The following is a 27,068-nucleotide window of genomic DNA, read 5'->3' on the forward strand; positions in this document are numbered from 1 at the left end:
ACTGAGACATTTATCTTTCATTCTACCTGATTTCTCCAAAATTCAGAAACTATTTGTATTTTCATTTTATGGCAATATACTTACTTGCATAAGTTCAACAAGGATCTGTTTTCTTTTGTAACAAGACACATTGAAAGCACTGGTTATTTTACCAAGGCTTAGACTGGAATGACAGATTTTCAGATATGACCAGACTGGTTTGAAGGGCTGAAGTTGACTTTATAGCCAGTGGACTTAGAAAATGGCTGGCCCGGTTCCTTGTCGACATGGTTCCCTTACAAGGTTGCTGACCTTGCGGTAAGTAAAAGCATGTCACTTTCTGACAGGCCCAGTAATCTCAAGATATTTTGAGATCTCGAGAAGAAAGAAATTCACTGAATTCATACAGGTATTACCGGCACAGTTAGACGGTAAATCCTTAACTTGGCTTCCTAGCCACAAGAGGCTTTTAAAAATCTAATCTGAGATTCCTTAACCAAAAAGTTCCAGCAAAGCCAACTAAAATGAGTCAGTATGGCCACTCTTATTGCTGCATCTTATGCAAATAATCATGCCAAGTATAATAAGTGTAAAACTAATTTTACAAATAAACTGGTTCTACTATGATTTATCTTTGGTAAAACTGGAGGAACTGGAAAAATTATTTTTCAATAACCCACCTGTTATTCAGTTCTAGCAGACTATTGTTTTTGTGATATTATTATTTGCCCACAATTTGGACTGAATCCTGAATTACCTCCTGGCTACAAGTCTCTAAAGAAGCAGCAGGATGTAATGTTCTGCCTGATGTTTTCAGTTGTTCCCTAATGGAATTCAGGTTTGTTTGATCTGGCATATAAATTATCTTTCTGACTATAATCCAATCCTGTGTGCATTACGCTTTTACTGTTCAGATTATTAATACTATATATTGCTTGTGGTTTTATTTCTTCTGAGAAAACTAAAACGGTATTCCAAAGACTAGAGATGATTCAACAAGCAACAGCAGCTAATAAATTTCTGACGTGACTGAGGTTTCATTCTTGCCACTCTGTAATGCCATCCTAATTTGGCTTTGGGGTTCCCTTAAAATTCCTCACTAAAACATCTTTTCTTTCCTCCCTAACATGGGACAGGGCTATCTGAGAATCACCCTTCCCAGTGACAAGGGACCCCTTGACACTCAGCGTTTAATCATCAATGCTTTCAAGAAGAAATATTTTGTATCAAAAGAGGGAAATGAAGAAATAAATACACTTTTTATCCACAGAATGTGAGCCCCTTTTAATTATCAGGCCCAGGGAAGCATTGAAATGCAGTGGTGGTCATGTCCCACACCCGCCTGAGCTAAATAATTAGCTCTTAAAGCCAATTGCTACTTGAGCCGTAACACTGAGTGAATTTTTTGCCAAGTAGCTACAAAATGCCATACACTGGACGCCATAACTCATCTGCCGCAGTTCAGGAGTGTACAGTCAATCACCAATCAGCGTTATTTCTGTAAACTAGTGAGAATCCTTGTCAAACAACTTTGTGTCAGCCACACCTTCTTCCTTTTTGCCCTAAAAAACCTTCTTGTAACTACGGCTGAATGGAGCATTCCCCAAGGCAAACGAAGTGTGTCCCAGGCTACAGTCCTCAACCTTGGCCCAGATAAACTATCTATATTAATTTTGAGTCAGTTTCTTTCTTTAGGTTGACAATGGTGAAAAACAGCCCCTTGCAATCCACAGAGAGGACTCGATCACTGACTGCGCCTTCACTGCTGTGTCGACAATGGTGAAAAACAGAAAGTCCCTTGCAATCCATGAACGGGACTGGATCACTGACTGCGCCTTCACTGCTGTATCGAAATGGTGAAAGACAGAAAGTCCCTTGCAATCCACGAACGGGACTGGATCACTGACTGCACCTTCACTGCTGTATCAAAATGGTGAATGACAGAAAGTCCCTTGCAATCCACGAACGGGACTGGATCACTGACTGCACCTTCACTGCTGTGTCGACAATGGTGAAAAACAGAAAGCCCCTTGCAATCCACAGACGGGACTGGATCACTGACTGCACCTTCACTGCTGTATCGAAATGGTGAAAGACAGAAAGTCCCTTGCAATCCACGAACGGGACTGGATCACTGACTGCACCTTCACTGCTGTGTCGACAATGGTGAAAAACAGAAAGCCCCTTGCAATCCACGGACAGGACTGGATCACTGACTGCGCCTTCACTGCTGTGTTGCCAGATGTGGTGTCTCCCCACACCCTGAACTATCAGAAGCTGAGTCAGTCTCCACATCTCCAGCTTTTTAGGTGACCTTACTTTGCTAAAAACGAAAGTCTTTCTAGATTTTTTACTTGGTTTTTCTGGCCATTTCATCTTTTACAAGGAAGAAGACACAAAGAGAACAACTACTTGAGGTCTAAGGGTGAGGAATGAGGAATGAGGAATGGTGGATTTTACTGTGAACTGGTGTCCTCAGGATCAAGGAGGACAAGGGTGAACACAGTCCCAGCCAACTTATCTCAAAAACGTCAGGAAAAAAAAAACCAACAAGACAACATTCAAAGAGTGAGCAAAAATTCAAATACAAAATTCTGATTCTCTTTTTTTTTTTTTGAGATGGAGTCTCGCTCTGTCGCCCAGGCTGGAGTGCGCTGGCATGTTCTCATCTCACTGCAACCTCTGCCTCCCGGATTCAAGCGATTCTCCTGCCTCAGCCTCTCAAGTAGCTGGGGTTACAGGTACCTGCCACCACACCTGGCTACTTTTTGTATTTTTAGCAGAGACGGGGTTTCACTGCATTGGCCAGGCTGGTCTCGAACTCCTGACCTCAGGTGACCTGCCCACCTCAGCCTCCCAAAGTGCTGGGATTACAGTTGTGAGCCACCGCGCCCGGCCACAAAATTCTGCTTCTGTGATTTCAAGTAATTCTGACAGGAAAGGAAGCTAGGAGAGGAGGAGGGAGAGTAGGGGGGAAGAGAGGGGGAGAGGAAGGGATAGTTGGAGAGTGGGAGGGGATAGAAAATGTCAGGGAGCCAAAGGTCTTACATAGACATGCATGGAGTACAGATTTTTCAAAGGACATGCAGAAACATGGAGAAAAGCACAACATGGGGAAAAGCTCAATCTCTTAAGTACAAGAGAATCACAAAACCATTACCGAAGCTTCAGCAGAGGTGAATCTGAGGTTTGTGAAAAACTCTTAAAGACAGGAAGTCTGCCAGTTCGGCCGAGCTCCACTGGACCTTCTGTTCTCATCTGGCTCTCACTCTCCTCCTCCCTTCCCAAACACCACAGGGCTACAGGGACGTGCTGGCTCTGCACGCAGACACATCTGTGTCTAAGCCTGGGACACTAAGAAGGTTACTTTATTTCTCTGAGCTCTGGTATCCACATCAGCAAACCTGGGTAAACCACAATTCTAACAGCAGAGGCTGCACCACAGGCCACTGAAGGGCAGGAAATCAGGTGTCCGGCCTTGGGCTACATGCACCTATCTGCACCATGGCACTGAGAAGGTCTGCACACAAACTTGAGTCCCCAGTCTTCACATCTCTTGTAGAAATATACAGATGGAGCACACTTCCAAACTGAGCTAGTGGAATTAAAACCTAACATTCACTGGAACAGTTTTGTCTTTTTTAGTCTTATTTATTAGTAAGGATAAAATACTAGATATTAGTAAAATATACTTGTGAAGCAAATATAAATACGGATAATGAGCATTTTCTTTTCTTGGTAGTCAGAAGGCATTTATGGGTTTGATAATCTTATAATTAATTATAAAAATCTTCATTTTTATTCTGGGTACTATGACTTAATTACTCTAGAATACTGTATCCAAAATATGACTCTGAGATGTGTTTCATAAACACCAACAAAATCAATAAAATTAACATCACATAGTACATTCCCAGATCATATCAGGAGGACCAAAGAACATCTAAAATTTACTAGCAAGAAGACAAGTTCAATGATTGATACTCTTCTCTGCCACGAGGCATAAGCTACAGTTCACTGTTAGCAATATTGGCTATTTACACTTAACTATAACATCCATTCACTCATTCATTAATCTAAACAAGATTTACTGAGTTTCAGCCACAGGCAGAGTTCTGTGGAAGTACCGGAACACCCACAGGCAGAAGGGCTCATGGCCCCAGTCATCAGGAGCCCACAGGCTTCCTGTCCCCCTAGTGAATAAACCACCATCACCCAAGATTACTCCTTTTGGAATCAAGTGTGGAAGCACAGCCTGTCATTCCAGTGCATACTAATAAGCTCTCTTTTACCTGAAGGAATTAGTATTCTTAAATAGAATTGTTTAGAAAAGTTCCAGGACAGGTTGAATGCATGTATTTCAAGAGACTATTTTTTTTACATGATACAAAATCATATGTGTATTTAATCCATTACCTTACTATTGCTTCTTTTATTAACTTTGAAAAATCCCAGAAATTTTTTCTTCTCTTTATCTGTCTCATCATTGCCAAGTGATGATTTCCTAAAGGTTTCTGGAAAAAAAAAGCACTAAGTTATTTTTCAGCATCTGAAACAAGAAATTAAATACTTAAAAAATCTTAATAAATGAATCCTCTACTCTTAAACTTTTAGTTCTTGTAAGAGAGGGAAAGCCATCAACTATTTCTTTCAAAGCTGTCCGAGCCACTTCAAGTCCTCAGGCCCATTTGGGAAATCACTACAGGTTCTTACACAGTCTTTTAGGAATGATGGAGGCATTTTCTCTGGGTGTGGTTGTGCCCTTTTGGAGAATGACAAAATAAATAAAGTTCTAGGGCAGAGCTGTCCAACAGAAAGCTAAACCAGACCACACATGTAATTTTACATTTCCTAGTGGCTACATTAAAAAGAACCAAGTAAAATTAATTGTAATAATTTCATTTAATCCAATACATCTAAAATATTGTCATTCTATCATGCAGTCCATATAAAAAGTATTGATGAGATATTTTACATCGGTTTTGGTGCTAAGTCTTCACAATCCAGCAGCCCTTTAGGCTTACAGCATATCAGTGTGGACTCAGCACATGCAAGAGCCACATGAGGCCTGTGGCTGCCAAATCAGCACAGCTCTAAGACTGCAACATCAGTGCAATACACCTGCTTTAAGAATTATGAGTGAGGTACAAACTTTAACTAAATGAAATAAATCAGCAGCTTTCCTGCTCATTTCCAGAAAATGGAGTAACAGCTATGGGCTCCCCAGGTGGTATTTGAAACAACTGCATCAAATCTCCCAGGAACCACCTTTCCAGATTTTCCTTCCTCTGCTGCATCCAGAACGTTTTCCTTTCAAATTACATTCTCTAGGGGAGCAATTGTTTTCTTCTTTCTTTTTCCTGAAGCTCTAAATCCTCAACCCCTCTTGAATTTTTCTTCATCAGGATTCTAGAGCCAGGCTGGAACCTTCCAAATTCCAGACAAGCACACTGAAGCCCAGATGTGTCTGTCAGCTTACAAGACAGCCATGGGACGTGGTTCCCAAAGCGAGATGGAACCTGCAGCATCAGCATCGCTGGGAACTTATGAGAGATGCGAATGCTTGGGCCCACTCCAGACCCCCAGAATAAGAAACGCTGGGTGCAGGGCCCAGCACTACACAGTCAAACTAGCCCCTAAGGAGGCTTAAGCTGAGGGTCTGGAGAACACGCTTGGGAGTGGTGCTGAGAGATTAAGAGCGCCCACGTGTGAGGCACACTTCGGAAAACCACTTAGCTTCTCCAAGCCTCAGCAGCTTCATCTGCAGGTTGAGGGTGAGTGCATCAAGCATGCAGACGGCACTCACACAGCTCAGCACACTGCTCACTAGTGTCATGATTTGCTCAGGAAAGGCCTTTGTCATTACTTCATTCCATTCTTCTCTGCCAGGGCATACAGATATGACAAGAAGAAGGAAAGTGGAGGTGTTCCTGGAGGATAGAAAAATGATTTTTCCCATATCACTGCCAACTGATAGCAAGAGCTCTATACCATTGGTGGCAGAATCATGGACTGGGATTTTACAAATTCTGCCATCAGACTATTAATGCAAACAAGGTAACCCTCAATTAACTTCTTGACCTGCTAATATATGATTTCCCATTTGAGTTAGAGAACACACACAGCAGTCAGTGCATTAATAACACAGGCGTGAATACTGATAGTGTCCACACAGCAAAGCAAAAACCCAGCACACACGCTCCTGATATCACGCTGTAGGAGCAAAGGTGCACATCCTAGCCACCAGGGCAGGGCCAGGACACTTGGTTACATGCAGGAGGCTCCAGTGGAGGCACTGAGCAGGCTCCACATCGCACAGTACCCAAACCAGAGGGCCCACTGCAACATGGTGCAGCAGCACCAATGCATGTGTGCAAACGCGCTGTAAAGTTAGTTGCAGCAAGCCCTCTATTAGGTACAGAGCTATAAAGAGGAAAACAGAGCACACAGTTAAGACTGCATCTAAACTATTATATGCTTTAATATGTATGTTTATAACCAAGGATGTTTCTAGAATTGAGTGGTATGTGACATGGACCAACGGATGCTCACGAACTGACGATGGGGTTACACTTTCAGTTCACGATGGCTTTATCCAGATGTGACCCCATCGTAAGTCCAGGAGCATCCTGAATGCATAGCACTTTCACACCATGGTAAAGTTGAAAAATCTTAAGTTGAGAAATTGTCTATGTTGAAACAGATGGCATCATAGTATCCTACTGATAATCGAGAAGTAGAGCATGTTCCTAGTACACAAGCTGTATTACACCGACCACAGAAAGGACAGACTGCATCAGAAAACTGCAATGAGATCTAGCCTGTTGTTTCTCTTCTTGAATGAGGACAGTGGCTGATCATCACCTCTAAGGACTGAGGTCGGCTCCCTGACGAAGGGTCCAGGACAGCCCCGGCACCAGAATGCCCCTCAATAGTGGGAGAGACACTTTCTCATGCAGCTACAGCCTGCAGCTGTCTGGAGGCACCAGGGGCCTGTGACTCACAGTGCTGAGCTGCGCCTAACACTGATGGTCTATTTTTAGAGGTGAGGCTTTGGTCTCAGTCACTGACTGATAGGGGCCTCCTATGAGGCCTCTAGAGGCTTGGCAGACACTGAAGAAGAATTGGTTTGGGAGCAAAGTAGGAGAACTCAGTGTTCCCATCAGCCAAAATTTCCAGAGGCTGCCCAGCTATAAAGCAGAGCAACAATGAACAACTGATGCGTAGCCAGCCCTCGAACACACGCAAGTGAGCTCTAGAACCCATGATGCCTATGGTATAAGCTGAGGGTGGCATTTATTTTGTTTGAATTTACTCTAATTTACACGTAATTAAATATTAAGAAAAGTGTGGGAACTCACACAGTCTGCAAGAAAGTTTTACTTTCTGAAGCATTACAATTATTTGAAAAATGTTAAAGATGAATTGCAGAGTGGCAGAGAAGGATGAAGGACCCTTAAAGACCAACGAGTCCAAACCACTCACTTGTCTAGAGGAGGAGACTCAGTGACCAGAACAAGGCCAGTAAGCAGTAAATGGAAGGGGGGGACCAGGTCAACATCTGCAAATGTACAATGGGCATTCTACATATGTATATACATATATGTATATGTTTAAGTATATATATATATACACACACACACACACACATATATATCTATATCTGTCTATATATACATATAAACATCTCTTTCTGTATAGAAATATCTCTATGAAACTTAAATAGATGTTGGAATAAATGCAAAATCTGGACTAATCATTTGCATACTTGTCTATGACAGAAAAGGTTAAATTTTAAAATCCATACTGTCCCAAATTCTGTAGCATGCAGGATGGCCTTCAGGGGCAGGTAAGCATGGGCAGGCAGAGGTGAAAAGGAAAGGGTGCCCTTCCTGCGCACACCACTTCTGATCTGCCCTGAATTATTGGGCAACAGAATTTGTTTTCTGTAACAGCCTCCCTCATTTCTCATCAATTAGAGCCACACAGCAAATTCTCCTAAGAAGCATTCTTATCTGAACAAACCAGGGAATCAAGAAACCAAACCAAAATCTCATGTCAGCCTCGCATGCACCTTCAGAAGGGCCCCAAGCCAAACTTCCATTCCTTGGAGTCTGGCACAAAAACATCACCTCTGTGCAGCTCTGACCCCAGAGCCATGCATAGTGCAGCCTCACAGGGGGAGCGGGAAGCCCCAGGTTCACCGTACCTTGACAGCTCAGGGAAGGCTCGGACTGAGTTTTGCTCAGACGAACTGGAAAAGGCAGGCAATGAGAGAGTGAGGTCCAGCTTTGAGATGTGTGGGAGTCCCTGACCCAGGCCTTGGCCCTCACAAGCCTCAGAGGGGGGCTGTCCTGCTGCAGCAGTGAGAAGGTCTCTTGCTGGGTCAGCTTGCCTCTCTGGGCTGGCCCTCTCAGGGCCACAGCTGCATAGCCTGCTAAGCACCACTGAGGACGCAGGTGGCAGCAGAGCCCTTGGCTTTATCAAGATGCTCCCACCGGGGATTCCAGGGGAGGGCAGGCCTCTGCGTAGCAATGCCTCACCTCCTGCCAGCTGCCCTTCTGTTCTCCAGCAGTGGTAGGGCTCAGGAGTGGACGTCTGTCCCCTCCAAGTGCCTACCAAGAGGAGTGAAAGCAAGGGCTCCTCCAGCAGTACCCAGCAGGCCTGCCCAGGGCGGTTGTAGGGGAGAAAGGGAGCCTCGGAGATGGCCTCTGGACAAGTGTCTTTTCTTTTCAAATATTTGACAGTCAGCAGGAGGCAGGCATTTGGCAGGGACGGTAATCAAATGTCACAGCTGGCATGGCACAGGCATGGTCCAGACGAAAGGGGTGCTGGCCACAAGGCTGGAGCAGAGCCCCCATGGTGGGGAAGCTCGTGGTGCCTTGGGGGTGGGGTGGAAAGGGCCAAAATGTCCAAAGGAGTAGAGAGGGGGACTTGGAGGTTTGGGAGCAGCTAGTTCCAACCAAGGGCAGAAGTGCTTCCAAATCTGAACGGCCAAGCTGACCGCACCGGCATGTTCTGCTCTGTCCCATATGAGCATCAGAAGAGATGCTCTGGGCCCCTGACCACATGAACACTTCAGCTCCTACATTCCCAATGACCATGGGCTATCCTGGGTCCTCTCCTTCACAGACAGGCAGGTTTTATATCACTTCTCCCAAGTGCCAGGTTCAACATCTACCTTTCAAGATACATCCAAGTGGTGGCATGTAACAGAAACACTTGTAAGCCTTTTTATTTCAGATACCTGAATGTGAAACAGTTTTCCTTTTATTTTTCTTTTTATCTTAACAAATGGAAGCTGTTTCCAAAGAGTCATGTAAACCAAATTTAAATAGTGCTGATATACTCAGTGCCACCAGGCCTTTGCAGCAATGCTGAGACTATTTCTGTCTGTGTTTTAAAAAAGACACTGGATAAAACACAAGATGCATTATTCTCAAATGTCAGAGTACTTTTTTTGAAGAAATAAACAGTCCATGTATCTTATACTCAACTGAGCCAAAACCCTCTCTTGAATGTCACATCAGATCTAGATGCCAGATACCCAGGAAGACAAGGGCGGACTTGGCGGGGAGAGGAAGGCTGGACAGAGATTCCACTATGATCATGGATTTCACAATAAACTTGGTATTAAGAAAAAATATGGCCAGGCGCAGTGGCTCAGGCCTGTAATCCCAGCATTTTGGGAGGCCAAGGCAGGCGGATCACCTGAGGTCAGGAGTTTGAGACCAACCTGGCCAACGTGGTGAAACCCCGTCTCTACTAAAAACACAAAAATTAGCCGGGCATGGTGGGAGGTGCCTGTAATCCCAGCTACTCAGGAGGCTGAGGCAGGAGAATCACTTGAACCTGGGAGGTGGAGGTTGCAGTGAGCCGATATTGCACCATTGCACTACAGCCTGGGCTATAAGAGTGAAACTCCATCTCAAAAAAGAAAAAGAAAAAATACATTTTTGTTGGAAAAAATTAGAAAAAAAGTCATAGAAAAACAGAAAAAACTTGAATATGTATATATTTTTTAAACTCAACCTATTCAATATTTGTGGAATAATGAAACAGAGACAACAGACATCAAATGAGGCTCATTAGAAGAGAAACTTTTACGAAGTCCATTTTGATCATTCTAAGGTCAAGGACTATAACATTTCCTTTGGCCTGACAGTAGCAGTTAGCACTCTATATCAATCAGAAACATGTGCTTACACAACATAACAGTCTCTGCACCAGCAAGGCCTCTGGGCTGCCACTCTCACCAGTGGCTCTAACTGTGGCCTCATACTAAAAGCCAGATTCACATGATGAGCAAGCAGGATGACACTGGCAACACAGTGAGGAGGCCTAAGGTGGCCCTAAAGTTATCTTCAGGAATGGATCTTACGCACTGTAATTGTTCAGTTTTAGAGAACAGCTAAATGAATTTCTGCCACTGGTTTTAGACATGAGCAATGTTTGAAACCTGGGAACAGCAGCTAATGGCAACTGAAAAAGAAAATCAAGATAATTTTTTTTTTTTAAAGAGACAGGGTCTCACTCTGTCACCTAGGCTGAGGGCAATGGTGCAATCATAGCTCAGTGCAGCTTCAACCTCCTGGGTTCAACCAATCCTCCAGCCTCAGCCTCTCCAGTAGATGGGACTACAGGAATGGGGATGCACCACCACGTCTGGCTAATTTTAAAATTTTTTTGTAGAGACGGGGTCTCACTATTTTGTCCAGGCTGGTCTTGAACTCCTGAGCTCAAGCCATTCTCCTGCCTCAGCCTCTCAAAGTGCCAGGATTACAAGTGTGAGCCACCAACCCACAAGAAAGTATTATAGATGGTTTGGAGTAGTTACTTCAGAGCATAAGCTCTAATCTCGCCTCACCTTTTCCCCTTTTACTTATGTCGTGGAAGTTTGCAGGGAGACAAAGGATAAAGGACATGTTCAGGGCTGGGAGAAAGGAGGCACAGCTCAATCCAGAGGAATGAAAACAGGCCAAATTTCTTTTTTGCCTACTTCAACTTGACTTGCCTGGAACTTCATGTACCCATCTCTCCCTGGCGCTACTGAGAATGCTGGGGAGAGCCAACAGGGGACATGTACACGCCGCGCATCCGTGTGATTACGGGCAGGTGCGTGAGACGCAGCGGGGCCTCACCTCTTCTGTTGTCCCACGCGTAGAGCTCCTTTATCCCGAGCTCGTTCAGGGACTTGGACAGCTCCAGCTCCTCTCCGGCAATGTTGTCCCTGAGGAGAACCACGTGCTCTGGGCTGACCTCACACTTTGCACAAATGACTGGGAGAATATTCTGGAGAGGAACCTCAGGGCTCACACGCACAACAGCTTTTTGTGTCCGCAGGTAATTCACGACCAAACGCACAGATTTCTGGAAGAACACATGGGCAAAAAGAATTCGGTAAGATATCCTCCCACAAGCCTTCAACTCTTGTGTCAATTTGACAATTGGGTGTGGCAGGATTGTGTGTAGCCTGAATCCTTCTTCCACAAATTGAGTGAGTAATGGGGGAAAACAGCATAATGAATATTGAAAAACAAATGTCTAGAATAATAAATCTGGCTTAGAATCTCTTGCTAGTGAACAAGCTGCTAACAACACAGCGAAATAAACATCAGGGAAGACTCTACATTTAAAATCCAACACATATACTTTACTGTCTTCCAAGGGTTCTGGCCAGATGTGAACACATGGCACTTATATGCATTTTCTAAAAAAAAAAGTTTGGAAGCAGTATGAATAATTTAAAGAAAAACCCTCCAAAAACATGACATCAAAGTTTTAAGGAGTCAAAATATCCACATAAATACAGGAATATCTATATATGTACATAGATATATATATATATAAATACATATATACTGTATATATGTACTATATACACACATATATGAAACATATACAGTGTGTACACAGACTTACATGTATTTATGTATACACACTACACACATGTATTTAAGCTATAAATATATTTTAAAAAACACCAGGCATATAATAATCAGGAAGAAAAACACTCAGTTGACTAATGCTAATTCTAAATGACTGCAGATAACGTGGTAGTCATTTTTCTCCCACTTTTTGATTATTTTTCTTCCGCTTTTACTGATCACTCTAATTGTGCTAAGACACTGTAGAGCTGGACACAGTAAATGTAGATTGAACAAAAGAGCAGCAAAGAAGGCCTCACGCTCTCTTCCAGCCTGCATACCAGGGCCCAGTGGCTGGGATAACAATGCATTTTGGGAGAAAAGACGGAACCTACTGCTCCTTTACTGGTCCTCTCCTGCCCTAACAAGTGGAATCATGCAGATGCCTGGGCTCACCTGCCCTGAGAAGCAGGAAGTCAAGGGAAGACGCAAGGTATATACAGAGATGCTCTGCCTCAAACACTGTTTACTTGAGGAATAAGGGGAAATCTCTGGTCAGAGTGTTCCAGAGTAACAGTGAGAATGCACTAACCAATCAATCCTAGAAATTAATAGGAGATTAATGTTGGCTGCATTACCATTTTTAAAAGCAGGAAAATTTAGAAGATCTGCTAAGAATCTGAAAGTAACATTGCTTTTAATTTTAGCTAAAAGATTAATATCAAAGCCTTATTTAAAAGTACAATAAAGCTGGGTATGGTGGTTCAGGCCTGTAATCCCAGCACTTTGGGAGGCTGAGGTGGGTGGATCACCTGAGGTCAGGAGTTCAAGACCAGACTGGCCAACATGGTGAAACCTTGTCTCTACTAAATACACAAATTAGCCGGGTGTGGTGGCATGCACCTGTAGTCCCAGCTACTCAGGAGGCTGAGGCAGAAAAACTGCTTGAACCTGGGAGGCAGAGGTAGCAGTGAGCCAAGATCACACCACTGCATTCCAGCCTGGGCAACAAGAGTGAAGCTCCGTCTCAAAACAACAACAACAAAAACAATAAAAGTATATAATAAGCTACTAGAATTAATTTTAATTAATAAAGAAAAGCCTGGAATATAGCTATGTATATAAGATATTCTCCAAATGCAATGAATAAATATTTCTGACATCAGTTTTTCAAAAAAGTTTTTTTCCCTTTTTTTTCTCTTCCTCTGGGAAGATGTTTAAATCTTCTATGGATACCAACTGCTTCCTGAGTCAGGACGAATTCTAGAACTACACTGTCCAATCAGGTAGCCATTAGCTAGTGGCAATTTAAATTTAAAGTTAAAATTAAATTAAAAATTCAGTTTCTCAATCACACCTGCCACATTTCAAGTGTTCAAAAGCTGTGTCAATTAAAATGAAAAAAGAAAAATCTACATGAATATTTTAGATATTTAAGTTATAATAAACATACCAAATTTTTAAAAAAGCTGCATGCAGCCAGTGGCTATCATATAAGAAAGTACAGAATTAAAGACCATGCCCCTCTTTGAATGAAGGTCTAATGGATAGCTCCACTGTAGATCAATTCCTCTTCTATAATATATAAAGAAGCAATGTTACAACAATAAACATTATTCAATTGTGTACATTTTGTCTCCTAAAACAAACTCTGTTTAGTGCCTAGCTTTGCCTGGCATGAAAGTAGCAGCCTCAGCCACAGCTCTCTGCACTGTACTTTGATAAGAAGAGCCACACTGGCCCCTACTCAGGACCTGCCACACATTCAGACACAGGTATCTCCATGTAGGTACCTACTAACCTCAGGCACCTTAGGGGGACCAGGCTTAACCTTCTCTTCAGGAACTTTTTCTTTCAGAAACACAGTATGCACATTCAGGGTCCCAATCAAAGTATTTGGCTTAAAACTCAAAGGTTGTTGGGTTTCTGAAGACCGAATTTCAAGGGCATGGTGGGATGGATTCAGGTGGTTCTGAAGGCAAAGTTCAACCAGTAGGTCCATCATCGCATGGCTGAAAAAAGGAAAACGAATCATGATTATTAGGAATGACTGCACTCTCTCTTTTGCCTGGCTAAATAAGGGTAGAACAAATGAACAAGTGGATGAATGAGCAAATTAGATATGCTTATGAAAAAAGACAACAGAAGCTCATTAATTCCTTCTGCATGGTTGTAGAGCAATATGTTAACATTTTCAGCACTAACAAACAACACTATTGAAAGAGAAAAATCATAATTAATAGCTTGGAAAATAGTTATATTTTTAGTTAAATCCAAGGGTATGTTGAGTTGGATCATCTAAGGTCTGTTAGCACAAATATTTTTCATGCATACAAGACACTAAATTTTCAGTTATTCAGAAATATAATGTATCTTTTTGATTTAACTTTTAAGTTCAGGGGTACATGTGCAGGTTTGTTACACAACTAAACTTGTGTCATCGGGGTTTGTTGTACAGCTTATTTTATCAACCAGGTATTAATCCTAGTACCCATTAGTTATTTTTTCTGATCCTTTCCCTCCTCCCGCCCTCCATCCTCTGAGAGACCCCAGTGTTTGTTGTTGTTCCCCTCTATGTGTCCATGTGTTGACATCATTTAGCTCCCACCTATAAGTGAGAACATGCAGTATTTGGTTCTCTGTTGTTGCATTAGTTTGCTAAGGATAATGACCTCTAGCTCCATCTATGTTTTTACAAAGGACATGATCTTGTTCTTTTTTTTAATGGATGCATAGTAGTCCATGGTGTATCTGTACTACATTTTCTTTATCCAACATACTATTGATGGGTCTTTAGGTTGATTCCATGTCTTTGCTATTGTGAATAGTGCTGCAATGAACATACACATGCATGTGTCTTTATGACAGAATGATTTATATTCCTTTGGGTATATACCCAGTAATGGGATTGCTGGGTTGAATGGTAGTTCTGCTTTTAGGTCTTGGAGGAATTGCCACACTGTCTCTTCCACAATGGCTGAACTAATTTACAATCCCATCAACAGTGTATAAGTGTTCCTTTTTCTCTGCAACCTTACCAGCATCTGTTGTTTTTTGACTTTTTCATGATAGCCCTTCTGACTGGTGTAAGATGGTATCTCATTGCGGTTTTGATTTGCATTTCTCTAATGATCACTGATGTTGAGCTTTTTTTCATGTTTGTTGGCCTCATGTGTGTCTTCTTTTGAAAAGTGTCTGTTCATGCCCTTTGCCCACTTTTTCTTTTTTATTATTATACTTTAAGTTTTAGGGTACATGTGCACAACGTGCAGGTTTTTAATGGGTTTTGTTTTTTTTTCTTGTAAATTTGTTTAAGTTCCTTTTAGATGCTGGATATTAGACCTTTGTCAGATGCATAGTTGGAAAACATTTTCTCCTATTTTGTAGGTTATCTGTTTACTCTGTTGATAGTTTCTTTTGCTGCGCAGAAGCTCTGTAGTTTAATTAGATTCCATTTGTCAGGTTTTGCTTTTGTTGCAATTGGTTTCAGAGTCTTCGTCATAAAATTTTGACTGTTCCTATGTCCAGAATGGTATTGCCTAGGTTGTCTTCCAGGGTTTTTATAGTTTAGGTTTTAAATTTAAGTCTTTAATCCATCTTGAGTTATCTTTTGTACACGGTATGTGGAAGGGGTCTAGTTTCAATCTTCTGCATATGGCTAGCCAGTTCTCCCAGCACCATTTATTGAATAGGGAGTTCTTTCCCCATTGCTTGTTTTTGTCAGCTTCATTAAAGATCAGATAGTTGTAGGTGTGTGATCTTATTTTTGGGTTCTCCATTCTGTTCCATTGCCCTATGTGTCTGTTTTTGTATAAGTAGCATGCTGTTTGGTTACTGTAGCCCTATAGTATAGTTTTAAGTCAAGCAGCATGATGCCTCCAGCTTTGTTCTTTTGCTTAGGATGGCCTTGGCTATTTGGGTTTGTTTTTTGGTTCTTTGTGAATTTTAAAATAGTTTTTTCTAGTTCTGTGAAGAATGTCATTGATAGTTTAATAGGCATAGCATTAAATCTATAAATTGCTTTGGGCAATATGGCCATTTTTAACAATATTGATCCTTCCTTTCCATTTGTTTGTAACATTTCTGATTTCTTTGAGCAGTGTTTTGTAGTCTCCTTGTAGAAATCTTTCACCTCGCTGGTTAGCTTCATTCCTAGGTATTTTATAATTTTTTGTGGCAATTGTGAATGAGACTGCATTCCTGATTTGGCTCTCAGTTTAACTGTTATTGGTTTTTAGGAATGCTAGGGGTTTTTGTACATCGATTTTGTATACTGAGACTTCGCTGAAATTGTTTTACCAGCTTAAGAAGCTTTAGGGCCAAGACTATAGGGTGTTCTAGATATAGGATCATATCATCTGCAAATGGAGATAGTTTGACTTCCTCTCTTCCTATTTGTATGCCCTTTATTTCTTTTTCTTGCCTGACTGCCCTGGCCAAAATTTCCAGTACTATGTTAAATAGGAGTGGTGAGAGGGGGCATCCTTGTCTTATGCTGGTTTTCAAGGGAAATACTTTCAGCTTTTGCCCATTCAGTATGATCTTGGCTGTGAGTTTGTCATATATGGCTCTTATTATTTTGAGGTATATTCCTTCAATACCTAGTTTATTCAGAGTTTTTAACATGAAGGGATGTTGAATTTTATCAAAAGCCTCTTCTGCATCTTTTGAAATAATCATGTGGTGTTTGTCTTTTGTTCTGTTTATGTGATGAAATACATTTATTGATTTGCATATGTTGAATCAACCTTACATCCCAGGAATAAAGACTACTTGATCGTGGTGGATAAGATTTTTGATGTGCTGCTGGATTCAGTTTGCCAGTATTTTGTTGAGGATTTCTGCGCTGATGTTCATCAAGGATAGTGGCCTGAAGTTTTCTTTTTGTGTGTGGTGTCCCTGTCAGTTTTTGGTATCAGGATGATGTTGGCCTCATAGAATGAGTTAGAGAGGAGTCCTTCCTCTTTATTTATTTATTTATTTATTTATTTGGAACAGTTTCAGTAGTAATAGTACCAGTTCTTCTTTGTATATCTGGTAGAATTCAGCTGTGAATCCGTTTGCTCCTGGGCTTTTTCTTTTCCTTTTTTTTTGGTTGGTAGGCTATTTATTACTGATTCTATTTCAGATCTTGTTACTGGTCTGTTCAGAGATTCAATTTCTTCCTGGTTCAGTCTTGGGAGAGTGTGTGTGTGTGTCCAGGAATTTATCCATTTCTTCCAGATTTTCTAGTTTATGTGCATAGAAGTGTTCATAATATTTTGATGATTATTTGTATTTCTATGGGGTCAGTGGTGACACCTCACTTGCCATTTCTGATTGTGTTTACATACATTTCCTGTCTTTTCTTCTTTATTAGCCTAGCTAGCAGTCTATTTTATTAATTTTTTCAAAAAAAAAAAAACAGCTCCAGGATTCACTGATCCTTTGAATAATTTTTCGTGTCTCAATCTCCTTCAGTTCAGCTCTGATTTTGGTTATTTCTTGTCTTCTGCTAGCTTTAGGGTTGGTTTTCTCTTAGTTATCTAGCTCTTTCAATTGTAGTGTTAGGTTGTTAAACTGAGATCTAACTTTTTGATGTAGGCATTTGCTGCTATAAATTTCTCTCTTAAAACTGCCTTAGCTGTGTCCCAGAGATTCTGGTATGTTGTATCTTTGATCTCATTAGTTTAAAAGAACTTCTTGATTTTCCCCTTCCTTTCATTATTTAACCAAGAGTAAGTCAGGAGCAGATTATTCAATTTCCATGTAATTGTATGGTTTTGAGTGAATTTATTAGTCTTGATTTCTAATTTGATTCTCTGTGGTCTGAGAGATTGGTTGTTATTATTTAAGTTTTGCATTTGCTGAGGAGTCTTTTATTTCTGATTATGTGATCGATTTTAGAGTATAAGCCACGTGGCAATGAAAAAATGTATATTCTGTTGTTTTAGGATGAAAAGTTCTGTAGCTGTCTACCAGGTCCATCTGATCCAGTGCTGAGTTCAGGTCCTGAATATCTTTGTTAATTTTTTGTCTTTATGGTCTAATATTGTCAGTGGGGTGTTAAAGTCTCCCACTATTAATGTGTGGGAGTTTAAGTTTCTCTGAAGGTCATTAAGAAACTGCTTTATGAGTCAGAGTGCTCCTGTGTTATGTGCATATATATTTAAAACAATTATGTCTTCTTGCTGAATTTAACCCTTTACCATTATGTAATGCCCTTCTTTGTCTTTTTTAATCGTTGTTGATTTAAAATCTGTTGTGTCTGAAATTAGTATTGCACCTCCTGCTTTCTTCTGTTTTCCATTTGCTTGGTAGATTTTTCTCAGTCCCTTTTGTTTTGAGCTTACGTGTGTCACTGCATGTAAGACAGCTTTCTTGAAGATAGCATACCAATGGGTCTTGGTTCTTTATCCAGCTTACTACTCTGTGCCTTTTAACTGGGGCATTTAGCTCATTTACATTCAAGGTTAGTATTGATATATGTGGATTTGATCCTGTTATCATGATGTTAGCTGGTTATTTTGCAGACTTGTTTAGTGGTTGCTTTATAGTGTCAGTAGTCTGTGTACTTTAGTGTTAGTAGCTGATAATGGTGTTTCCTTTCCATATTTAGTGCTTGCTTCAGGAGCTCCTGTAAGGCAGGTTTGGAGGTAAGGAATTCCTTCAGCATTTGCTTATTTGAAACAGATCTTATTTCTCCTTTGCTTATGAAGCTTAGTTTGTCCAGATATGAAATTCTGGGTTGGAATTTCTTTTCTTTAAGGATATTGAATATTGGCCCCCAATCTCTTTTGGCTTGCAGGGTTTCTGCTAAGAGGTCCATTTTTAGTCTCATGGGCTTCCCTTTACAGATGACCTGACTTTTCTCTCTAGCTGCCTTTAACATTTTTTCTTTCATTTTGAGCTTGGAGAATCTGATGATTATGTATCTTAGGAGGGATCTTCTTGTGAAGTGTCTTATTGGGATTCTCTGCATTTATTTCTTTTACATTTTCCTAGCAGAATGTTTTTATTTATTTAAAGCTAAACTCTCTTTTCCTATGAATTTCCCAAGAAGTTGGGCACAGGTTTTTTTCCTCTGATCTATTCCTTATTAAGTAACTTGCATAATTCTTGCAGGACATAATTATGGTTTCCAGATGTTACCAAATAAATTGAAGATTGGGAACTCACAGGGCACTGGTGGGAGACACGTCTATTCATACCCTTGGTGACAGGTTCCCCAAGCTCAGTCCCAACTGCAGACCCTGAAACGGCCAACTTACCTGACTCCAAACTCAGCTTGACTGAGATACCAGAGGCAATAACATCAGTCTGGTGAGCTAGGAGTAGATCCTTACTTGCCAAAACCAGTCTATAAAGACTGGAGATGTCTGCTCCTTCAAATGCACAGACACACACACGTTTACATGGACCACAAAGCATTAGGTAAACATAACACCACCAAAGTTAACTAACAAAACCCCAGTAACCAACCCCAGAAAAGTGGAGATCCATAAATTACCTGAAAAGGAATCCAAAATAGCCATCTTAAAGAAGCTCAATGAGCTTCAGGAGAATACAGATTTTAAAACTAAATGAAATCAGGAAATCAATACATGAACAAAATGAGAAATTTAATAATGAAACAGAAGCATCAAGAAGAAACCAAACAGAAATCTTGGAGCTGAAGAATACAATGATTGAACTGAAAAACCCAATAGACAGCTTCAACAGAAAACCTGATCGTGTAGGAAAAAGAATCAGCAAATCTGAAGCCTGGCCATTTGAAATTAACCAGTTAGAAGAAAAAAAAAAAAAAAGAAAAAGTGAAGAAAGCCTATGAAACTTACAGAACACCATCAAAGTGGTGGAAAGCCTATTTAAAGAAATAATGGCAAAAATCTTCCCAACTCTACAGAGGGAAGTTGACATAAAGTCCTAAGATCTTCAAATATATTAAACAAAAAGAGCACTACTCTGAAGCACATTATAGTTTGTCTCAAATATTAAGAGTTTTTCAGAAATAAAAGACAAAGAGACAATTTTGAAAGCAGCAAGAGAAAGGCATCTTGTCACACACAAGGGAAACATTGTAAGATTTATCAGCAGAAACCTTGCAGGCCAGGAGACAATGGGATGATATAGCAAAGTACTGAAAGAAAAAAATGCCAAACAAGAATACTTTATCCAGAAAAACTGTAGTTTAAGGATGAAGGAGAGATAAGTCTTCCCCTGTCAAAATTAGGAAGTTTGTCACCACTAGACCTGCTAAAGTTAGTTTTTCAAGCTGAAATGAAAAGATGATAAACAGCATCATGAAAGCATATGAAAATATGAATCTCACTGCTAAAGGTAAACACAGAATATTGTAATACTGAAATGGTACACACAAATCTCTTTAAACACTAGTATACAAATTAGAAGGCAAGTTGTCAGAATAAATATACCCACATAAATTTGCTAATGGAAATACAACACAGAAAAATAAAATCTGACATCAGTTACATAAAGTGTCTGTGGGAGGGGGAAGTAAAGTGTAGAGTGCCTGTATATGATTGAAGTGAAGTGGATATCAGCTTCAAACAGACTGCTGTAACTATAAATTATTCAGTGTAAACCCTATGGTAACCACACACAAATACACACACGATGTACAGTAGATGCAAAAAAGATTAAGAGAGAAGAATCAAAGTACACTGCTACGATAATCAAACCACAAAGAAAGATAACAAGAGGAGTAAGAGAACTATAATAAAGGTAGAAAACAAATGACAAAATGGCAAGAGTAAGTCCTTACCTATTAATAATTATTTGAAATTCAAATGTACTAAACTCTCCAATCAAAAGAAATACTGTAGATGAACAAATAAAATAATAATAATAAACTATGCTGTCTACAAGAGACTCATTTTAGATTTAAGGACAGATAGAGGTTGAAAATAACGAATGAAGAATGATATTTCATGAAAAAGGTTAAAGAAAGGAGCCCGGCATGGTGGCTCACACCTGCAATCCCAACACTTTGGGAGGCCGAGGCGGGCAGATCACGATGTCAGGAGTTCGAGACCAGCCTAGCCAACATGGTGAAACCCCATCTCTACTAAAAATACCAAAAATTAGCTGGGCGTGGTGGTGGGCGCCTTTAATCCCTGCTACTTGGGAGGCTGAGGCAGAAGAATTGCTTGAACCCAGGAGACGGAGATTGCAGTAAGCCGAGATGGTGCCACTGCACTCCAGCCTGGGTGACAGAGTGAGACTCCGTCCCAAAAAAAAAAAAAAAAAAGAAAGAAAGAATGAAAGAAAAGAAAGGAGAGCAGGGGTAGCTATATTGTCATTAAATAAAATAGGGTTTAAGTCAAAACTCTCACAAGTGACAAACGTCATTATATAATGATATAAGGGACAATTCAACAGAAAGACCCAATAGTTATAAATATTAATACTTAAACCACCAACATGAAAGCACCTAAATATGTAAAGTAAACATTCATAAATCTGAAGGGAGAAAGAGACAGCAATACAATAATAATATAATAATATGAAGAGACTTCAAAACTTTACTCTCTATAATGGATAGACCATTCTGGTAGAAAGATCAATCAATAAGTAAACAGAATAACTGAAAAACACTATAGACCAAATTGACCTAATATATATAATGTCCATCTAATATCAGAAGAATACAGATTCTTCTCAAGAGCATATGGAACATTCTTCAGGGTATATAACAAGTTAGGTGTCAAAAGAGGTCTGAAAATTTTAGTAAGATCAAAATCTTCCAAGTGCCTTTTCCAGCCATAATGGAATGACATTAGCCATCAATAACAGTATTTCTAAGAATGAAAAAAAAATACAAACATGGAATTCACCTTCTGTGATATCATTTTACCCACAGTCTGAAGATATTAAATGGAAAATTTCATAAATGAACAACTCACAAATTTAATCAGTGTGATGAAATCTTGCACCATCCTGCCTCATCCTGCCTGGGACATCAACCATCCCTTTGTCCAATGTATTCACACTGTATACTCTACCCACCTACTAGTCACTTCATAGCCATCTCCGTTATCAGATCGCTTGTCATGGTATTGCAGTGCTTGTGTTTCAGTCACCCTTACTTTACTTAATAATGGCCTCAGACCTCAAGAGTAATGATGCTGGTTCTTTGGACGCCAAAGAAAAGCCATAAAGTGCATCCATTAAGTGAAAAGGTAAAAGTTCTTGACTTAAAAAGGAAAGAAAAAAAAGTACGCTGAGGTTGCTAAGATCTAGGGTAAAAATGAATCTTCTATCCCTAAAATTGTGAAGAAGAAAAAAGATATTCATGCTAGTTTTGCAGTTGTGCCTCAATCTGCAAAAGTTATAGCCACGGTGTATGATAACTATTATAACGATATGGTTACAATCGTTATATTTTATTTCTAAATTGATTCATTGTCAATCTCTTACTATATCCAATTTATAATTAAATTTTATTATAGATGTGTATGCATAGGAAAAAATATGGTATATATAAACTTTAGTATGATCTGTGGTTTCAAGCATCCACCAGAGGTTTTAGAACAAATCCCCCACAGAAAGGGAGGACTACGGTACATGGAAACTACACAACACAATCTTGAGCAACCACTGAGTCAAAGGAGAAATCAAAAGGGAATTTAGAAAATATCTTGAGACAAATGAACATGGAAACAAAAGTTGTCAAAACTTATGGGATGGAACAAAACTAATACTAATAGGGAAGTTTATAGCAGTAAGATCCTACATTTAAAAAGAAGGAAGGGCCGGGCACAGTGGCTCACGCCTGTAATCCCAGCACTTTGGGAGGCCAAGGCAGGTGGATCACTTGGGGTCAGGAGTTAGAGACCAGCCTGGCCAACATAGTAAAACCCCATCTCTATTAAAAATATAAAAATTAGCTGAGCATGGTGGCACGGGCCTGTAATCCCAGCTACTTGGAAGGCTGAGGCAGGAGAATTGTCTGAACCTAGAGGGCAGAGCTTGCAGTGATCCGCGATCGCACCATTGCACTCCAGCCTGGGTGACAGAGCGAGACTCTGTCTGGAAAAATAATAACAACAATAAGAATAATAAGGAGGAGGAGGAGGAAGATCTCAAATAAACAACCTAACTTTACACTTCAGGGAACAAGAATAAAAACAAACTGAGGCCAAAGTTAGCAAAAGGAAGTTAATAATAAAGATTACAGCAAAGATAACTGAAATAGAGAACAGAAAAATTAAAAAAAAAAAAATCTTGGCTGCATTAAAAAAAGAGAGAAGACTTAAAATCTGAAAGAGGAGCTATTATAACAAATATCTTAGAAATATGAATAAAAAAGATCACTAGGCAGTATTACAAAAATACACTAACAAATCGCATCATCCCTAAAAAAAAAAGAAAAAAATGGATAAATTCCTCGACGTGTACCAAAATTGAGTCAAGGAGAAACAAAAATCCTGAAGAGACCAATAACAAATAAAGAGATTATATTAGCAATTAAATCTCATCACAAACGGAAAAGTCCAGGACCAAATCGATTCAATGAAGAACACTATCAAACAGTCAAGGAATAATTGATACTAGTGCTTTTTAAACTCTTCCAAAAAAATAGAAAAAGAGGGCCTATTTCCAAACAAATTTTATGAGGCTAGAATCATGCTGACACCAAAGTCAAAGATCCCAAAATAAAAGAATATTACAGGCTAATATCCCTGACGAACATGGATGCAGAAATCCTCAATAAAATACTAGCATACAAAATTCAACAGCACATTTAAAGGATTATACTCCACAACTAAGTAGGATTTCTCCCTGAGATGCAAGGATGGTTCAACATTTGCAAATTAATCAATGTGATACAACACATCAACACAAGGAAACATAGAAACTACATAATCATCTCAATGGATACAGAAAAAGCATCTGACAAAACTCAATATCCATGCATGCTGAAACTCTCACCAAAAAAGGGCAGAGAAGGAATTTACTTCAACATTATAAAAACCATATACAAAAAGCTCACAGCTAACATTATAATCAATGGAGAAAAACTGAAAGCTTTTAAGGTCCATACAAAGCAAGGATGTCCGCTCTCACAACTTCTATTCAATACAGTACTGGTAGTCCTAGCCAGAGGCATTGGACAAGAAAAATAAATAAAAGGCACATACATCAAAAAATAACTGAAATTATCCCTGGTTACAAGTGATATGATCATACACATAGAAAGCTCTGAAAACTCAACAACAAGAAAAAACCGTTAAAAGTAATAAACAATTTAAAGTTGCTTATTATAAAATCAATACAAAAAAATCAGTGGCTTTTTTTTTTTTTTTAAGACAGAGTCTCACTCTGTCGCCAGGCTGGAGTGCATGGTGCTATCTCGGCTCACTGCAACCTCCGCCTCCCGGGTTCAAGCGATTCTGCTGCCTCAGCCTCCCAAGTAGCTAGGACTATAGGTACGCACCACCACGCCCAGCTAATTTTTGTATTTTTAGTAGAGACAGGGATTCACCATGTTGGCCAGGATGGTCTCGATCTCTTGACCTCGTGATCCATCCGCCTTGGCCTCCCAATGTGCTGGGATTACAGGCGTGAGCCACCACACCCAGCCAAAAAAATCAGTGGCATTTCTATACATAAACCATTTAAAAAGGAAATTAAGAAAGTAGGAAAATAGCAATAATAAATAATAAAATACTTAGAAATAAACTTAACCAAACAGGTGAAAGATTGGTACACTGAACATTATAATACATTGATGAAAGAAATCAAAGGAGACACAGTTAAATGTAAAGCTGTCCTGTGTTCATGGATTAGAAGAATTAATATTGTTACAATTTCCATATCTCACAAAAAGATCTACAGATTCAATGCAATCCCTATCAAAATCCCATTGACATTCTTTACAGAAATAGAGAAGAAACAATGCAAAAACTCATAAAGAACAACAAAAGATCTTGAATACTCAAAGATATCTTAAGAAAGAAGAACAAACCTGGAGGTATCAAACATCCTGACTTCAAAATATCTTACACAGCTATAGTGTATAAAACAGCATGGTACTTGCAGAAAATCAAACATGTAGACTAATGGAACAAAATAGAGAGCCCAAAAATAAATCCATGCATTAAGAGTCAGCAGATCTTTGCCAAGGATGCCAAGAAGTCACAATGGGGAAAGTACCATCTCTTCAATAAATAGTGCCAGGAAAACTGAATATCCACATGCAGAAAAATGAAATCTGACCCTTATCTCACTCTATACAGAAAAAAAAAACTAAAAATAGATTATAAACACTTAAATATAAGATTTGAAGCCATAAAACTATGAGAAGAAAACACAGGAAAAAGCTTCATGACATTGGTCTGGGCAGTTTTTTGTTTGTTTTTGTTTTTTGGGTTTTTTTTTTTTTTTTTTTACAGATATGACACTAAAAGCATAGAGAGCAAAAGCAAAAATAGACAAATAGGACTGCATCAAGCTAAAAGGCTTCTGTCCAGCAAAGGAACAGTCAACAGAGAGAAGTGCAATCTATGGAATGGGAGAAAATACTTGACAGCCACATATCCAATTAAGGGGTTAATATCCAAACTAGATAAAGAACTCAAACAACTCAATAGCAAATAACCCCCTTAAAATGGGCCAAGGGTCTGAATAGATATTTCTCAAAATAAGACATACAAATGGTCAACAGGTATACTGAACATCACCATCAGGAAAGTGCAATTCAAAACCACAATATCACCTCACACCTGTTAGAATGGCAATTTTATCAAAAAGACAAAAAATAGCAAGTGTTGGTGAGAATGTGGAGAAAAGGAAAACCTTGAACATTGCTGGCAGGAATGTAAATTGGTACAGCCATTATGGAAAACAGTCTGGTGGTTCTTCAAAAAATTAAAAATAGAATTACCATATAACCCACCAATCCCAGTTCTGGGTACATATTTCTAAAGAAAATGGGCCAGGCACGGTGGTTCACACCTGTAATCCTAGCACTTTGGGAGGCCAAGGTGGGCAGATCACCTGAGGTCAAGAGTTCAAGACCAGCCTGGCCAACAATGCGAAACCCTATCTCCACTAAAAATACAAAAATTAGCCAGGCGTGGTGGCACATGCCTGTAATCCCAGCTACTTGGAAGGCTGAGGCAGGAGAATTGCTTGAACCCAGGAGGCAAAGATTGCACTGAGCCGAGATCGTGCCACTATATTCCAGCCTGGTTGACAGAGCGAGACTCTGTCTCAAAAAAAAAAAAAAAAAAAAAAAAGAAAGAAAGAAAATGAAATCAGAATTTTTAAGAGATATCTGCACTCCCATATCTATTGCAGCGCTATTCACAGTATCTATTGCAGCAGTATTCACAATAGCCAAGAAGTGGAAGTAACCTAAATGACTGTCAATGGATGAATGGATAAAGAAAATGTGGTACGTATATACAATGAAGTATTACACAGCCTTAAAAGAGAAGGAAATCCTGCCACGTGTGACAACATGGATGAAGCTGGAGGACACTACACTAAGTAAAAGCCAGACAGAAAGACAAACACACCACCTGATTCACTTATATGTGGAATCTAAAATAGTTGAACTCCTAGAAGCAGAGAACAGAAGAGTGGTTGCAGGGGCTGGGCAATAGGGAGGTGGTCAAAGACACAAAGTTTCTGTTACGAAGGACAAGTAAGCTCTGGAGATCTGGTGTCTAATGTCCACCATGAGGACTGCAGCTGACAATACTGCACTGTATACTTGAAATGTGCTAAGAGAGTCAACCTTCAGTGTTCTCACTACACACACACACATACACACACAAGTCTGTAAAGTGAAGGATGTGTTAACTACTTTGTGGCTATTTCACAAATATATATGTATATCAACATCAAGTTATACACCTTCAGTATATACCATTTCTATCTGTCAATTACACTCCCAATAAAGCTGAAAATAAAACACAAGAAAAAAAAGAAAATCACTTTTCCCAATAGGTACTTGGTACAGCGGACATTTTTTTTTTTTTTTTTTGGTTAAGGAAATGGAAGGAAACTGACATAAAAGTACACATTTAATTTAACAAGCGATTACAGATCACCTAGTGGGTGCAATGTGTTACTAGGTCAATTGGAAGACTCTAAAATAAATAAAATTTTGTCTCTGAACTCAAAACATTTGCAGTCTCCCTCTCCCTCTCCCTCGCCCCACAGTCTCCCTCTCCCTCTCTTTCCACGGTCTCCCTCTGATGCCGAGCCGAA

At 39.8% G+C, this 27,068-nt stretch overlaps 1 protein-coding gene across 18 annotated transcripts in view; it reads right to left on the reverse strand.

Annotated features, from left to right (window-relative positions):
• The window catches only part of COBL (cordon-bleu WH2 repeat protein), a 299,997-nt gene that overhangs the window by 163,743 nt on the left and 109,186 nt on the right, over positions 1–27,068 (reverse strand). For 10 of the 18 annotated variants that reach the window (XM_009453074.5, XM_009453076.5, XM_054687550.2 and 7 more), the window contains exons 3-6: positions 13,648–13,858; positions 11,121–11,349; positions 8,189–8,233; positions 4,396–4,493 (exon numbers count right to left, since the gene is read on the reverse strand). In XM_009453074.5, coding sequence (XP_009451349.3) covers positions 4,396–4,493; positions 8,189–8,233; positions 11,121–11,349; positions 13,648–13,858 — 583 coding nt within the window. The remainder of the gene's footprint in view (positions 1–4,395; positions 4,494–8,188; positions 8,234–11,120; positions 11,350–13,647; positions 13,859–27,068) is intronic. The other 8 variants (XM_003318428.7, XM_519099.8, XM_003318429.7 and 5 more) reach the window with 1 other exon arrangement.

The sequence above is a fragment of the Pan troglodytes genome, chromosome 6 (genome assembly GCF_028858775.2).
Source record: "Pan troglodytes isolate AG18354 chromosome 6, NHGRI_mPanTro3-v2.0_pri, whole genome shotgun sequence".
Taxonomy (NCBI): domain Eukaryota; kingdom Metazoa; phylum Chordata; class Mammalia; order Primates; family Hominidae; genus Pan; species Pan troglodytes.